At 40.4% G+C, this 16,274-nt stretch overlaps 1 protein-coding gene across 1 annotated transcript in view; it reads right to left on the minus strand.

Moving 5' to 3' along the window:
• The window catches only part of znhit6 (zinc finger HIT-type containing 6), an 18,643-nt gene extending 7,695 nt beyond the window's left edge, over positions 1-10,948 (minus strand). Inside the window, exons 1-7 of the mRNA XM_030786689.1 lie at positions 10,857-10,948; positions 10,533-10,598; positions 8,580-8,686; positions 8,229-8,314; positions 7,315-7,418; positions 2,122-2,190; positions 1,939-2,019 (exon numbers count right to left, since the gene is read on the minus strand). Coding sequence (XP_030642549.1) covers positions 1,939-2,019; positions 2,122-2,190; positions 7,315-7,418; positions 8,229-8,314; positions 8,580-8,686; positions 10,533-10,598; positions 10,857-10,948 — 605 coding nt within the window. The remainder of the gene's footprint in view (positions 1-1,938; positions 2,020-2,121; positions 2,191-7,314; positions 7,419-8,228; positions 8,315-8,579; positions 8,687-10,532; positions 10,599-10,856) is intronic.
• Positions 10,949-16,274: the final 5,326 nt, after the last annotated feature.

Here is a 16,274-nt window from a genome sequence, read left to right on the forward strand (position 1 = left end):
AGCTGCATGTCATTATAAAGGAGGCTACAATATCAGTACATCTCTGATTTCTGAAACACACAGACCTGTCGGAGGCACTGCTTTGGTGAAAATACTGAAACGGTGTTGACGTGTCTAGTTTTCTGAGGATGGTTTATTCAAAGTGATGGATGCTGTGGAAGTGAGCAGGGATGTTAAACCACTGATGTAAGCTTTGTGTTTATGTTTTATATCACCCAGTACAAGAGCTCAAATGCACTCTCCTCTCGTACAGTGGAAACTGCCTTGGCTTGGTTTAAACACCAGAATAATGACCACGAACAGGTCAAAGATCCACTCGAAACTAGACTAAGCAAGCGCGCTCAACATGAGTCACTGCGTCATCAGTCAGAGGGAAAGCATGTGTGTCTTGAAGAAAAGAAAAGAAAAAAGCACACACACACACACACACACACACAAACTCAAAAAAAAAAGCCCCGAGAGCAGTGTGCATGGGCATTTCAGAGGTCCACATGAGCATGAGAGAGCAAGAATTCGGCAGGAAAATGAGTTCCAGAGCGCTTTGGTGTGGGCGCTCAGCTACATTTCTGAACAGTGAATGAGAGTGTATGGAGGAACAGAAATAGAATGAGCGACATGTCTGTACGTCTGTAGTTATGTCTGTAACTCTGAAGTTGGTAGTGACATCACTCTGAGCCATACGGCCCTCGCGGCTTTGGGTCTCGGCTGTGCCAGAGCCTGAGACAATAAGATAAAGAGAGTGAGGTCGGCTGGGTCTCATTTTTAAAACCAACAACTCCTCCGCCGTTTAGGCAACAGCGTTATGCGATTCAGAAACGATGCAAGCACGCAACGCAACACAAACGATGATTTCCATCCAAACGGGTGCGCATCCGGACCTGTGATGAAATTTCCCATTCATTTATCTTTGAGTGGATTTGGTTCTGGTTTCAGTTTCTTTTTAAGTTGTTTTTAAAGGAAGTCCCCCTCTTAAAAGTTTTTAAGAGCTCAATCAAATTAAGTACGTACTGTATTTGTATCTCTGTAACTGCTCATTTCAGCAGCACGAACTCAAGAAATTACATTCTTCTTAAAATTTCTTGAGTAACACACCAGAACAACCCCGCCCCCCCCCCCCCCCCCCCCAACAAAAAATTTGTAAGTCATTACGCAGACCTGTGTGTAAATGTATATGCTCATACACAACAATAATACTGTTGTATGTAAAACAATACTCTTGTACACACAAAATCCCTGCAGTCATGCATAAATCCACAAAATGATGTGTTTTTTTTGTTTTTGTTTTTTTTAAGAGAGTATTATTCCAAAAGCTACAGCCATGAAGGTCAAACAGAGCAGGAAAGAAATCAACTTGACTGTGTGCATGATGCTGAAAGACCACACTGACCAGTGGCAAAAGCAGCTGAAGGTTCTGACAGTCTAAACACAACAGGTGAATATGAATCTCTCAATATCCTGCTCCCTCATGACTGCACCAAACCTTTTTACTCAACTACCAATACATCACATTCCCTCCCAGGCCAGTGCCAACACTGTGGTACAACTACTAGATTTACAGATTACAGATCTGAAGAACAACCATCCTGACTGTAGTCAGCATCATGGGAAAATCTGATCATGCAAACTCCCAAAATGTGATCAAACGGCTATTAGCCCCCTGGACAACTCTAATCATGCCATGATACATCTAGTCTTCTCATTTTGACAAAAGCTAAAAAAAAAACAACCAAAACTTGACAAACAGGGATAACTGTAAGTAAGTTTTCTCATCCTGATCTCTGTTTTTTTTTTTTTTTTTAATGAAAGCACTTTATTTTACGACACCACAGACCAATCAGACTTCAAACAGAGATTGTTTATCACAACTGCTATATTATTATCATTATTATTATTATTATTATTACTACTACTACTACAGGCAGGACAGGCAGGCCTTACCTTTGACGTTTCAGTGGGTCTGACTCTGTGGGATGGATATAGTGACTGAGGATCTCCTCAACTGTCCTAGCATCTAAGACCCTGCAGGCAATAAAGAAAAAGGTATGGCCAGATATTATATTGGTATCATTTCTTATGATGATTTCTGATCAAACACTGAGGCTCCTGTATCTGGAGACTCACCTTCTCTCTGTATACTCAGAGCCACTCTGGAGAAACAACAGCTTCAGGTGCCAGTAGAACCGCCGTTCTCTATGAGAAAGAGGCGGCAGACATAATGAGGAACAGGGAAAAAAGGAATTAGAGCTTTTCAAAAACCACTGACTTGTTCTTTATTTAACATTGATGCCATTTACCATCTGTCTGCACAAAGGGTTTTTGTCAGATAACTGGTTATAACTGGGAACTGAACAACAGGGTCGTTTCGATGTTATGGGCTTTGGGAATCTGTTTTGCAATAACCACTGTCATACTACTTCTTGGCTGACAAAGCAGCAATAACAGATACGCGCGCACACACACACACACACACAGACACACACACAGACACATGCACAGACAAACCAGCAGCTGTCTCATCTGTGACCCATTCATCTTGCCCACTTCCCTCGCCAGTTCAAATCTGCTCCCCATTCAAAACTATTTGTTTGTGTGCATCAGTGAGGCAAATCGACACTGGTTGTCACAGCGGCAATGAAGGGGCTGATGCACGGGCAGAATTTGGTTGAAACTGTGTGCAGAGCCATGACTCAGAGGTACGGGCTGTACAAAGTTGCTGAGCAGTCTTGGTTACTTGACAAAGGGGGGGGGGGGGGTTGATGGGACATGGACCTGTTCCCTCTTTAGTAAACCATTCCCTGACAATGGCGTAAGCGCTGCCTGTGACTGAAACAACCACACTGTCAGGACTGAAAAGGCAATCAGAAACAGATTACTGCAAAATCCAAGTATGTCTGACCTTTTAATTCTGCTTTTTCTCATTCGTTGGGCATTTATTATTCCACATTTGTTTTGACTTTTTATGAGTTTTTACTTAATGTTTATTGTTTAACGGCTTGGAGATTACCACATACTACCACTGAACCCTGTCTTGGAAGGAAAAAAGGATGGCCCAGCTGTAGACCAAAGAACCATTCAGTTGTCCAGTGAATTTTTTCCCCCTGATCTGACACATTCTCCACACTCACAAAGGTGGGCCAGCATCATCTCCTGGTTTCTTATTTCCAGTAATATATCAGCCTTTCCTAACAGAAGTCTCACAAATAAACATCAGAGCCACCAATTGGTCATTCCTATTCATGCAGAACGCTGGTGTGAGGAACTGTTGAGAGGGTTTTGTCTCGCTACAATGTTGCACAAACCTATAGTATAATTTTCTCTGTTCACTGCAGGCAAACAGGCTAAGACATTCAGAGAAAAGTCAGACTTTTCAAAAGTCAGAGGGAAACAAGGATTCAAAGAAACAGTTAAGATTCCTCCAGTGACTTAAAACGATCTCATGTCTGTTACACGTTAGAGAAACATGCCACAGTGGGAGTGAAAGACCCGATGTTGTCATAGTTACCACACGCACGCTGATACACACATACACACAGACAAACACCTGCTTACAGGGAAGTAACTACACCAAGGCCATGTGCTCAGGCTTGGTCTTTACTACTTTACAGCATAAAACCCAGGATATCCAGTTTTCTAGAGGACACCGCCTGTCCCTGTGTATTAAGCATGTATTTCAAATTCTCCCAGAAGATGACGGTCTGGCCCTGAGGAGAGTGGTGTGAAGATTCAGTGTATTTGTCCACTGAAGACAGAGACAGACACGCTGGGATCAAACAAGCCTAAAGAAGCCTGTAATCACTCCAGCCTCCCATCAAAAGCCATCCACTGGCTGTAAGTGGTGCATAAACAGTGCCACCAGAGTCATTAACGGAGGACATTAAATTACCCTCACAGTGGCATCTCCGCAGTTCAGAATTGACTGTAAATTTCTTCTCATTTTCAAAGCTTTTGAGTTCTCTAGATTTAACCATGTGGGTCAATTCCTCAAAACACGCCATTTGTCTATCACCAAAATGAAAAAAAAAAAAGGATAAAAAAAAAAAAAAAAGGAATGAAAAGTGTTGCTGACCACACTTGCACTCAAACCACTTTCCTACATCTATAACTGTAAAAGAACGACAACTAACTGCTCAGCATCTTCCAGCCACACACCTACGCAGGTCAGCCCTTGGCTCTGTGGACTTCTGGCTAACGCACTACTATCATGAAAAGTGCTTACGAGTTTTCACTCAGCAACAATAGTCGGTTTAAGCAGGGATACGCAAGGGCGAGGAAAAAAGGCACTGTCAAACACAGGTGTGGAGGGCTTCCGTTCCCCCCTCAGCCTCAGGAATTTATGAGTGTTTGCCTGGCTGCAGCTCTGCTCCACAGTGGGTGGATGGAAGGGGTGGAGAAAAGCCGAAGGACCAGGAGTTCGGGAAGTGACGGGTCACAGGAATGCGAGCGGGCACTTTTGGGTCGAGGATGAGATGCATACCAGCAACACGCACTATCACTCAGTGCCAAGCTGGAGACGACAGATAGTATAAAACGGGCAGACGAAACACTTCAGTTAACAAAAACAGTCATGGCAGCGTCGAGCCAGCCCAGACACCTCCGTTACTGTTTGTGTAATAATGGTCAAGCAAGGACATTCGTCTCAGAAGCCAGAAGAAAAAAATGTAGTCTGAACTCAGCAAACAGCCAAGGGCTGGAGCTAATCATGGAAATTTTTAGGAAAAAAAAATTACCCCCCCACCCCCATTCTTACGGTAACAACCACATGTCCATTCATGTGTGATAGAGGCAAGATTTGCGTGCGTGTTTTTTAACCTGGTAAAATGCCACAACTGATCAACAAAGGGGCAGAAAACTTGTTTGAAACTTAGAGATGTCCTGAAATGATCCTTTTTTTTTTCTCTCAAAAAAGTGAGATAGCACGGTACTCTGTGTTCGGGAACTCTTGGATTCCCTAAATGACAGCCCTGTTAAATACTCCCTTCTCCTCAGCCAGTATACAAAAATAAAGGGAAAATGGTTGAGAGTTGGAATTGGGCCACTGTCCATTGAAGTTCTGAGGTTCTTTCACTGGTTTGAAACACAGCACTTAAACCCGAGGCAGCCAGAGATCAGGCTGCTACTGATTGCAACCTTGATGTTCAAAATGGCTCTATTTTGGGAAAGCTGAGTATCTAAGTGGTAAAAACACAGAGTTGGGTACGTGGTGGCTATGACGCTCTAGAGACTCTAATCCCGCGGTTGACGTTCCCTCCACTCAAAATGAGAGACTTCAGCTATCACAGTACATTTAATAATGAAAGGAACAAGCCGCAATTGTGACGCAACACTTCAATTAGTTGTTTGACAAATTCAAGTCTGAGGATAACATTGCAAATATGTTCCAATGAGAGAGAGCAAAAGGGAGAAGCTATGTGAGATAAAGCTTTGTGCAACTGCTCTGTTTTGCTATTGTTTGCAAAATCACCACTCTGCACTTTTTAAAGATCAATGCGTCGGAACAATTACTAATATAACACTGACTGGATGCATTCATTTCAATAAGTTATAGGGGAGAGAGAGGGATCCAGGGAAAACACACACAAACAAAAACACAGCCCATTAACTGAGAACAAGATTCTGAGGAACAGTCTCTGGCACTCTCGTAGCATTGCGTGGATTTTGCTAACCATCTGCAGTCACTTGAGTAAAAAACATCTGATTTTTATATAATGTACTTGGTACATCCTGAAACCCATTTCTCATTCTCCTGCTGTTTATTGTATGTTTTTTCTCCAGCAGCCACAGCGCTGGTGCAAACTGTTGGCTGGATAAAGATAATCAGCACAATTATTTATAGAGAACGATTTTTCGAGGAAGCCTAATATGGTCCACGGAGGGCTGTTCATGAGTACAACAGAATGGCTTGGCCCTTGAGCGTTTTAGAAACTCAACTGTCTGTAGAAACAGCCCAACCCTAATCTGTCCTATCAAAATTAACAACATGCATCTGACAAATAGAACTTATCCTCAATTTAGTTCAACTCTCTTATGAGGTTTGGTGAATAGCTCTTGATCTTAATGCTTAACATGACTGCATTACTTAGAAGAAAACTAACAATTTCAGGATAGTTTTGCCTGACAGATCATTACAACAACTTCTAACACGATCTCACAGAGTGTATCTGAAACTCTTGATGTCGTTATATATCAGTCCAGCTTCTAACCCTCTCACAGACTCTACCGCGTCTTCAGAAACAGCGTACGTGACAGACAACGGCGCGGTCAGTCAGAGGGTCAATGAAGCTGCGCACAGCTCAGAGTCAGTCAACTGCCCCGGCTCTTAGTCATGAGCAGAGACCCAATGGCATCCTCACTCCTCCAGCTGCCGCTCCCCACAGAGTCAGCCCTGTGGCTCACCTCACTGGTAGACAACAGCCTCGTTCCTCACGTCGGAATAATCCGGAGACGTTGCGAAATGTCATGCTCTGATATTTAATTATTTCCTTCCCTTCTCTCAGGTAATAAACTTGTGGAATAATTTGCTACTATTTTTTTTTTTTTTTTTTCCCTGGACGCTTGGGCTGGAGAGATGAAGGATGTTTTGAAATGAGTTGGTGAGAGACAAAACACCGACCGCACAAGGCAAAAAGAAAACAGAAGCTTCTAGAAGGTCAGGCCGCAGAGCTCAGACCTTTTGGCAGGGGCGAGAATGATGTGGCTTTGCCAACACAATAAAAGGAGTGTTGAAATATGACCGAAAGTCTGTAATGCCATGTACATGGAGACTCTCCATAGATACGTGGAGGGGTTGGTTTTCAGTGGATAGAAAGAACAAAATGATATCGTACTAAAGGTCACAGGTTACAGAATGACATCAAAGCAAATCAATCAAAGAGATAACTGTTTGATCATTTAAAGAAGAAAAAGAGCAAACCTGTTGCGATTAAGGGTGGCCGAGTAAGATTTCCCATTGCATATGAGTCATAAGAGAGGGAGAGGATCAGTTAACATATCAGAGATACTAAAATAACAGAACACACAGGCTGTCTAACCTTTAGTTGGCAACTCATTTCCTTCTCTTAAAGGCCTGTCCAGGGTAAAGTCATAATTCTACATCTGAAGAAAAAGCTCTTAGCAAGAGCGACACCGTGTGGAAACCCTACACCCATTTCTTCTCATTAAACTCTGAGGTTGATGCCACAGAGTCTCCTCATGGTTGTCTTTCCAAAACATTCAAGTCAGCTTTACATTCAGCATATCAATATGCCAACTCAAGGCTAAACAAAAAGACACTCCTGAGAAAACATGTCAGATTATATTTTAGTACCAAAAGCCTACTTTTTATTGTAGAAAGTAGAATTCTCTCTGCTCTTGGTGAAAGTGTTGGGTAGAAACTTCAGCGTGATCTTTGCCTCTTTCGCACCCCTCGTCATCCACTTCATCTGCGCAGAAAGAGAGAGAGAGCGAGAGAGAGAGAGAGAGAGAGAGAGCGAGAGAGAGAGAGAGTGAAAAGAAAGGGAGTGCCAAAATACAGTTAGTTTTAGTGAACGGTGTGCGTTTAGTTCCCATCAATAATTCCTTGTTTCATAATTGTACTTTTAATTTAACAGCACGCTGTAGGAACTGATATTGCCACATATCGTATGATGAAAAAACTTACTTCATAAATTACAAACGAAATTGACCTTTTTAAGTACGCAAAATGCAAATTATGAGTAAGAGGCGTTCTAATATCTTCTGACAATGTTAACTGAAAACATGCAGGTTTCTCAATCATACAGTTTAGTAAGTACTGTTTTTAATAATGGAGGGATCATAGAATGGTTGGGAAATCTTCACAAAACAGAGGGAACTAGTGCTTTTGTTGGCAACGAAAGGGCTATTTTGAAATTCTTTTGTTGTACTTTCCTTTGGCTTTGACTTTGACTAAAACATCTAAATGACCACTTCAGGTAGTTATGATTACCTGTTGTTATATAAACAGAAAGGAAAGCCAGACTACTGAAAGAGCTACCTTTAGACAGATAGGTTCTGCTGTGATTCTGTCTTCATCACTAACCTATAAAACTTGAAAAGGACCACGCACGTAACCTTTCAAACTGTTATTATTCACATATTATGAATTCTAATATTATTTCTGCCATCATCCTACACATCTTTTTTTCTTACATCGTTTGAATGTCTCTCTTTTGAACCGCTGAACCTCCAAACTGTGATCATTTTCTCATGTGAGCGATGGAACACTGACTTACTTTCTGAGAGGGGTGGGGCCGGCGGGTGACAACGTCTCGCCTGGCGCCGTCCGCCAGTCTGCTTACGTCCTCCAGGAATCTGTAATCTGACAGCCACAGACACAGACTATACACAAACTCATAACGAAGCAGAACTGCAAACATTAACAAGGCACCCAGTCAAATGACTCCTAAAGGGCCACACAACAACGCTCTTCCATGGGATGTGATCCTGACCAGCTGGGGGAATCTCTGAGAGTGGAATTTGATTCATTATTGTTGGGTTTCCACACTGTCCAGTGTATGTAACGACTAGCTGATCACATTAAACTCATGGTGAAGACCAACTGAGGCCAGAGGACAGGTGGTTACCGTTGAGAAGGTTTATCTCATCAAACTGGGAGAGAGGCACGAATGCCGCCTTGTCGCGGACACCGGAGCAAGCTGAGAGCGTTTTATGTTGTTTCACACAGGACAAGCTGCAGAGAGAAAAGGAGGAATGTTTCAGACATTTTAATGGTCAGAAAGGGAGTTTACCCTTGTATGACGCTGATGCAAAGTAGTGACAAAGTTTGCAAACCATGTGGGACATCAGTCAGGGATGGTTGGAACTACTCAGTTTTTAGCCACATTGGAGTAAAGTTTATTTATACCGCACTTTTTACAATAGATATGATCATAAAGCAGCTGCACAGAACACCATGCCGAGAGAACAAGCTGTCTGAGAACACACACTACTCAGTCTCACCGGTCAGGGGCCAAGACTGGGCAGAGGACAATGACATAACGGAACAGTTACAAATCCAGGGGAAATAAAGTGTTCTGTACATCAAAATCAGGAAAAAGTCTCAAAGTTTGTCTCTAAATTCATCTGAAGGGTGACATCTTTTGGATATGGTATGGAGGGATATGGTGACATCCGGTTTGTTTGTTTGTTTGTTTTTTTAATTGTGAAAATAAAAACTCTTTAGACGTTAATTACTTTTTAACCTCAAGACACACTATTTGCATTGTCTATTTGCCCCCACCCAATGACAACCTGATAATTTCCGATAACTTGTTTCTGCAGATAAATCAAATGTAAATGTAAGGGTCTGACTGTTCTGTGCTACGTACGGTAAATGTCTCCTGGACCTGCTCAAAGCCTTGACTGTTCCTTATTAATCATCTAAGTTATTAATCCGTGTGAGAAACAGTTGGTAAGGCATCTTAAATACTCATTTCCACAGGGTGCTTTAGAGAAATCTAACTACAGGTAACTACTGGGAAACACAGCAAATACTGTTTCTTTTTAATGAATGCATTTGCTTATCTACACATATATATTGACTTTCTGACTTTCACTTATTTTCAAACCTGATTGTTTTTAAATCTTTTATTTCTTTCACCATTAGGAGTCCTCTATAATCTCTATCTTCTCACTAGACAAAACCATTATCAAATCAGCTTATTTTCTCTGATGCTATACTGACTCTGGCTTTTCAGAAAATTAAAAAGTGCAAGTTTTTGTGTCTTCACAAACAGAATGTAAATGTTTTGAGCTAATAAAACACTTAAATATGTGCTTTGTTAACAAACATTTAAATGAATTTGTTTTCCCATATTTTACTATGTTTACATCTTTAGTGAGATTTGGTTGCTGCATCTTAGTGGAGCTCATTTGGAAAAGAGATGACACTCTGTATGACAACCACAGTCAAAAAGACATCAAATAAATAAATAAAAAAGATTACACCAGCTTAATAAAGACTAAATAACTGTTTACGTAACTAATCTTGTTAAGGAATAAATTAATAATTGCATAATGAAAGGTTATCTAAAAGTTATCTAGATGTTACACTCCTTGTTTTCCCTTATTTCAGGCAAATGATTCCTGCAGATTCTAACACTGATGGTCTGAGACAGCCAAAAGAAATGGCATGTTCTCTCATTCCGAGACAATATCACAGACCAGTGATTCTCAACTCCAGTCCTGCATGTCTTTGTTTTAACTCAGGACTGACACTCCTGATTCCACTGATCAGTTCATCATCAAGCCCTTGATCAGCTCAATTAACTGTGATAATGAAGGGTTAAAACAAAGATGTGCAGGACAGTGGGCCCCCAGGACTGGAGTTGAATGTCAATGTCATCCACGACTGGAAAATTATGGTTCGCCTGTAGTTACCCATGATACTGGATTTCAGTTCACTGAACGTTCTACAATTGCACAGAACTCAAACACAGTTCTAGGTATCATCCTAGAAAGCCAGAGTGGTGGCAAGTCTCAACTGTTCATATATCAAACGTCATTTGTGTTCAAAACCAAGTGAGAAAACATCTTACCTGCACGTGTATTGCATACAGTTCGGGCATCTGTATTTTGCCTCTTCTGTGCCACAAACATCACAGCTGAAGAAACAAGAGGTCCATTAATCTATGCACCAATTCCCTCAAACACTGATCACAAGGCTGTACCGGAACGACCCCATATTTCATTGAGTTATTGACTCATACAAAAATAACTTCTCAGTCACTTTCTAATAGACAAATAAAACAACATGGGCAACTTACAAAACCATGACTTGCACCCAGCTAAATTAGAAGTTTTAAAGTTGTCTTTCGTTAATTGTTCATTGAAACAGTGTAACATCCAAGCTAAGAACTTACCACATCAAAGATATTTTTCGTTTTACCCCGCGCCGATTCTTTTCTTGGCTGCCAATATCAGCTTGACCCTCTGAAGGTGTTTGTGTTTCCATAAGTAGAAATGTACTGTATAGTAGTAATGGATAGAATAGCTCAACAACTTGCTGCACATTTAACTTCCACTACCATACACAAACGCAACATGCATCAGAACTTCCGTCGCACGTGGTTGAGTGCCGTATTTTGCTTTGGCTAACGACAGTGGTGTTTCAAACTTCCGGCTTGCCTCAGATCGTACTTCTAGTTCAGAATAGCACTTTCGTTGTGGCGACATGGAGGAAAACTAAGGTGTACAAGCAGTCGGAGTGCATGAACAGAGAAAGAGTTGTGACACAGCGTTAACTCGTTGCCTTGCTGTAACTTTGTTCCAAAAGCTTATTGTTGCTGTTTCTACAACTACTATTTAACGATGGTGTAACGACTGAACTTGCAACTTGTGCATCATTACGTAATTTACACCGTGCGACATATCGACCAATAACTGCAAAAAAAAAAAAAAAAAAAAAAAATCTCTTTGTAGCGGAAACATCAGGTCATAGTTCTTCGTTAAATCGGTATAACTGTACAACTGGCCATTCAGTTATATGTTTATTTAATCCATATAATATCTGACTGAAATATTCTCTGGAAAGGAGAAAAAATGGTAAATAAATCTTAATATTCCAAGATATATTCTTGTTGTGACTAGTGATATGTAAACAGAGTCCAAGAAAAAAAAAAATCACTTGTCTTGGAAAGCTATTCAGCTCAGCTAGAAGTTTATTCACATAAAAATGACATTTTAGGAAGATTTTTAGGAGGAATGCTTAATTAATGACAGGTCTCTGGGCAACCAGCAGTGGAATCTCAAATGGTGTTTCCTTCCCAATGTTGTAATGCAGACAATGCGCATTCTTAAATATCCGCAGATAACTCAAACCTTCAAATTCCTGTATTAATCTGTATTTCCCTGTAATAATTCCTGTATTATTAGTCTGTGTTGTCCCTCAAAAAGAGTGGTGAATTGCCAGCAGGAAGCATTTTCATACTTTGTCTGCTATTGGAATACCTCTAAATGAATCTTTATTCATATGTAACACTATGACCTATGGAACTAGTAGGAATGAGAAGGATGAGACGGGATGTTCCTGGAGAAATGATCTATCTAATACCATTTAGATGGTCAGAACAGTTCATTCTTGCCCAACAGTGACCCTCTCTTTGGGAGCATATGACGCAAGTAAGTGTTGTTTTGTTGTACTCAAGTGATGTTCTCATGGATGAGCTCACACATTCCAACATCCTCAGATTCCACTGGCAGAGAGCTCATTCACCATCATTTGCCCTCTTGTTATTATCCGTGCAGGCTTCCTTTAATGCAAAGTCCGGAGACTTTTTGAGGTGTCATACTACTACTACTACTGCTGCTACTAATAATAATGCTCCAGTCTTCCAAGCAAACAGTGCTGTCACATCACAGGCTTATCTCTTTGGTTTACAGACTTACCTCTTTTTACTTGTAAAAGTGTCAATGTGTTATTTCACTGTCCAGCTAAGGAAAAAATTCCCAGTATCTCAGGATTGTGTATGTGTGAGTTGGTTTTGAGCCTCTAAGAAAAATCAAGAAACTCTGTTTCTCTCTGAGATGTAATTTAAAATGCTGTAATGATGCAACATTAGTTAATAGTTAAACATCAGTGGTTGGAATCAAATATTTCATTTATATGATAACATATTTACATTTTTTACTTTGATCCTCATATCCTTAAAATCATGTGTTTATGGTTCTTTTTCTTTTCTTTTTGAGCAAATGCTTTGATTCTTTATGCGTAACAGTCATCCAACCAGTCTAGATATAAACATGCAAGCCAGTTATTGGCTTCAAGGCTTCATTATATATGAACCAGCAGAGTGCAATCCTAAAATATTGAGTGCAAAATGTTTGGACTCTGGTTTATGTTTATTCCAATGCTGTTTGCCATACATGCAAATGATTCAGCTGGAACCTTAAACAAGGTTTATTTCTTGTCACCTGTGTGATACTGAAGGGTTGCAATAATCACACATTATGGCTAACCTCTGGCTTACCTCTGTCAACCACAAGTCTGCAAACAAAAACACTACATGGCTACATAAAGATATGTTGGTTATGGCCTGACACAATATCATATGCTGATAATACAATAACAGGTAGCTGCACATATTCCATTTATTAGGATATATTTTATTTCTCAATAAAAAAAAAAAATCAGGCAGTTCATAGCACCCCTGTGAAAATTTCTTCTCTGCCCTGCTTTTCATACAAAGATATTAGATGTTTAGATTGTTTGTGCTGCTATATAGCAATATCAGTCCTCAGTCATGTCCTCGTGTTTACTGAAAAGAAGTCATGCATCTTGCACACTGCACACATTCTGGAGCATATGACTGATGGCTGATGAGATGTGTTACAATATATTGTGTTATTTTATTTCAGTCATAAATTTTAATTTACACAGTGTTTAGAGTTTCTGATATAATTCCTTTTCATTTCTACATTATGTCTGGTGTCCTTAATAACCATACACTTACACAGTAAGTGAAGTATTTGGCACAATGTACTTGCTTCTTTTAAACATTTACGTGCTAGCCCAGCTTGCCTATTAGTAAGTATGTAGGGGGAACCAGGACATAGTAATAAAAACTCTGCAGGCTGTGTTGTTAACAAGGTGTCATGCAGATACATGTATAACTACTATCCACAAATAATGGCCCCATGCACTCTCAGGAGTGAGATATGAGTGAAATGTAACGCGATACAAAAAACGGTGAAGATACAAATGTGCTTAATGTTTAACCATTTCTACATTCACATTTAACTGATTCTCTATTAGATTTGTAAAACAGTTAAACAAAAATTACCTGTTCTTTAAGTGTGCCTATGGATGCCACAATCTGAATTCCCTTGGAGTATGAGCCAGGGCAAAGGCAGCAATTAATGGACAACATGTCAAGAGTGTGACCTCAGTACCTACAACATAATCATACTGTACTTATTTCATTAATATATAGAAATTAGACAATAAGATGTCCATTACCTTGTGCATGTGCTTATAAAGTCAGACCTGTTATATTAAAAATGTAGCTGACTGAATTCAGTAGATCCATTCGGTGAATGCTGGAATATCTTACTGTGGATTTCAACAGAGTGGTTCCTTGTGTAGAGTTTTGCCCATTATGAGACTGCTAAGTCAAAGCATTTGTAAAAAAAAAAAAATAGTGTAATTTAAATTAACAATTAAAAGTTTGTGTATTACGTGTTCTGAGTCTGGCTTTTGACAGCTGCCAGTTTGTGTTTCAACAAACAAGAAGAGATTTGTGATGGTACAAAATGTACTTACTTACACATTTGTGTTTATATACAAATACAAAATTTTACATAAATAATTATTTGGACTAAATGGTAATTGACCAAACAGATCTCTGAGAGATATTATAATTTATATTGGTACAGTAATTCAGAGCAGATAAAAGATAATATAAATAATCAACCACATAGTGTCCAAATATACACAGGGAAAAAGTCTGTAATTGGTTAACTACGGTGTTAGTGTCTACTACAGCACCATGTAAAGGTTGCCTTAGTTTGGCAAATCTTCCATACCAAATGTAAATTAAGCAAATGTATCAAAACATATCAACACAATGTTCACATAAATTATGTTTGTCATGAAAGAAATGACCAAATTCAAATAAGTACCCTTACAACAGAACATATCTTGATGTAACCAGTACATACAACTTTCAGCCTTAACGTGTGCATCTCAAAGGCAGTACATATAGGAGGTAGAGCACCATCTGTTAAGATGTGTAAGTCCAGGCTAGACAATGGTTTACAGTTTACAATTAAAAAAAAAAGGTTTGACTGAAAAATGCAACAATTAGATTCTCACGCTTTATCCACATGCTATTGCACTCATAGGAACTTCTGTGTGGACAGTGTGAGCGTGATGCAGGTGTAGATCTGCAGTTTGGGAGTGTCTGGGTCGTGGTTAGGATCGATGGGGAGAAGGGTAGTGGAGTGGGGCTGGGGGGCGATGGTGGGCATATTGTTACCTGGGGTTCAGGCAGAAGTCTCACTCTCAGCCCTGGACACAACCGGACTAAGACAGTCCATTCAACCAACAAAAAAAACCAAAACAATTCACTCAGTAAAGGTATCTAGTTCAACGCCATCCTGTGCTCCCTTTTGAACAAGCCTCCATCTGTAGGGACTTCCTCAGAAGTCTGGCGTAATGGAGACAAGGTGGTTGCCTCTCACTGACATCCCATAATGGATGCTGAAGATCCTTTGGGACTGGAAATAGAAACACCTTGCTCATTGGAGACCTCTTTCGACAGAGGCCAACATGAATGGGTGTCCTCTGCTGGTTTCACTGGGAGAAAACTGAGGAGCTCTCACAAGAAGCACACTGGTCCCACCTCCGTGTGCCGCTGATTCCCTGTAGGTAACGTGGTGAGGCCCTGAACATTAATGATAGGGAGCTGGTGGCTGTCCTGAGTATGGAAAAGGAAGAGGGACTGGTGCCAGCTGCCATCATGAATCTGTGAGAAGATTGGAGACCATGAAAATCACAAATGAGCACTGAAACATCTGTTTCTTCTTGCACATTTTTCACCATAACTATTAACAATCTTAGCTGCTATAATAAAGGATGCTCAACCATAGCCAAGCATCTCTGCACCTCTCTCTCTCTCTCTCTTTCTCAAGGATTGTAGGCCAGTCATTACCTCACATTCATTCATGACCACATGTGGCTCAAGTAGAGTGTTCGCCTTAAAAATTTGTCCACTCCAGCCTTGGAAACGTAGGTCCGACGTCCAGTCAGGTGTTCCCATGGTAACTGTTGCTGGGTCATTTCTACAGTGGATTGAGATGGTCTGTGTGGCCTCTCTACTAAGCAAGTGGAGGAACTTCATCTGTACTTTACCCACATTGAATTCCATCTGTAGGTTAAGTACAAAAAAAAGAGATGAACAGCAGAGGTTAGAGTGAATGGCACATAATCTCTGTGAAGTACCCTTGTTAGATACTTTAATCCAGCAGACTCCTCAGGTAGCCTCCAAAGATCGTTAATGATTCCCCAGAATCTTGAACAAAGTTTTTGGACAAGGTCCCAAATGCAAGCTAAATATTTCATTTTTAAAGTCTCTCTGAATCAAGGCTCTTGGTGAAACTCCCTCATATGAGTAGAGTTTTGGTTCTCTCAGGTACTTCATACTGGGTGGGCTGGATTAAGATTCTGTCTTTATGGTGGATCCTGACCAGGATCTTGCAGGATCCTAACCCAGGCACACCATAAAATTAGGGAAATGAGCATACAATTACATACGTAATATTAAGTAAAATAAGACTGAAGC

Source organism: Chanos chanos, chromosome 10 (genome assembly GCF_902362185.1).
Source record: "Chanos chanos chromosome 10, fChaCha1.1, whole genome shotgun sequence".
NCBI classification, from domain to species: Eukaryota; Metazoa; Chordata; class Actinopteri; order Gonorynchiformes; family Chanidae; genus Chanos; species Chanos chanos.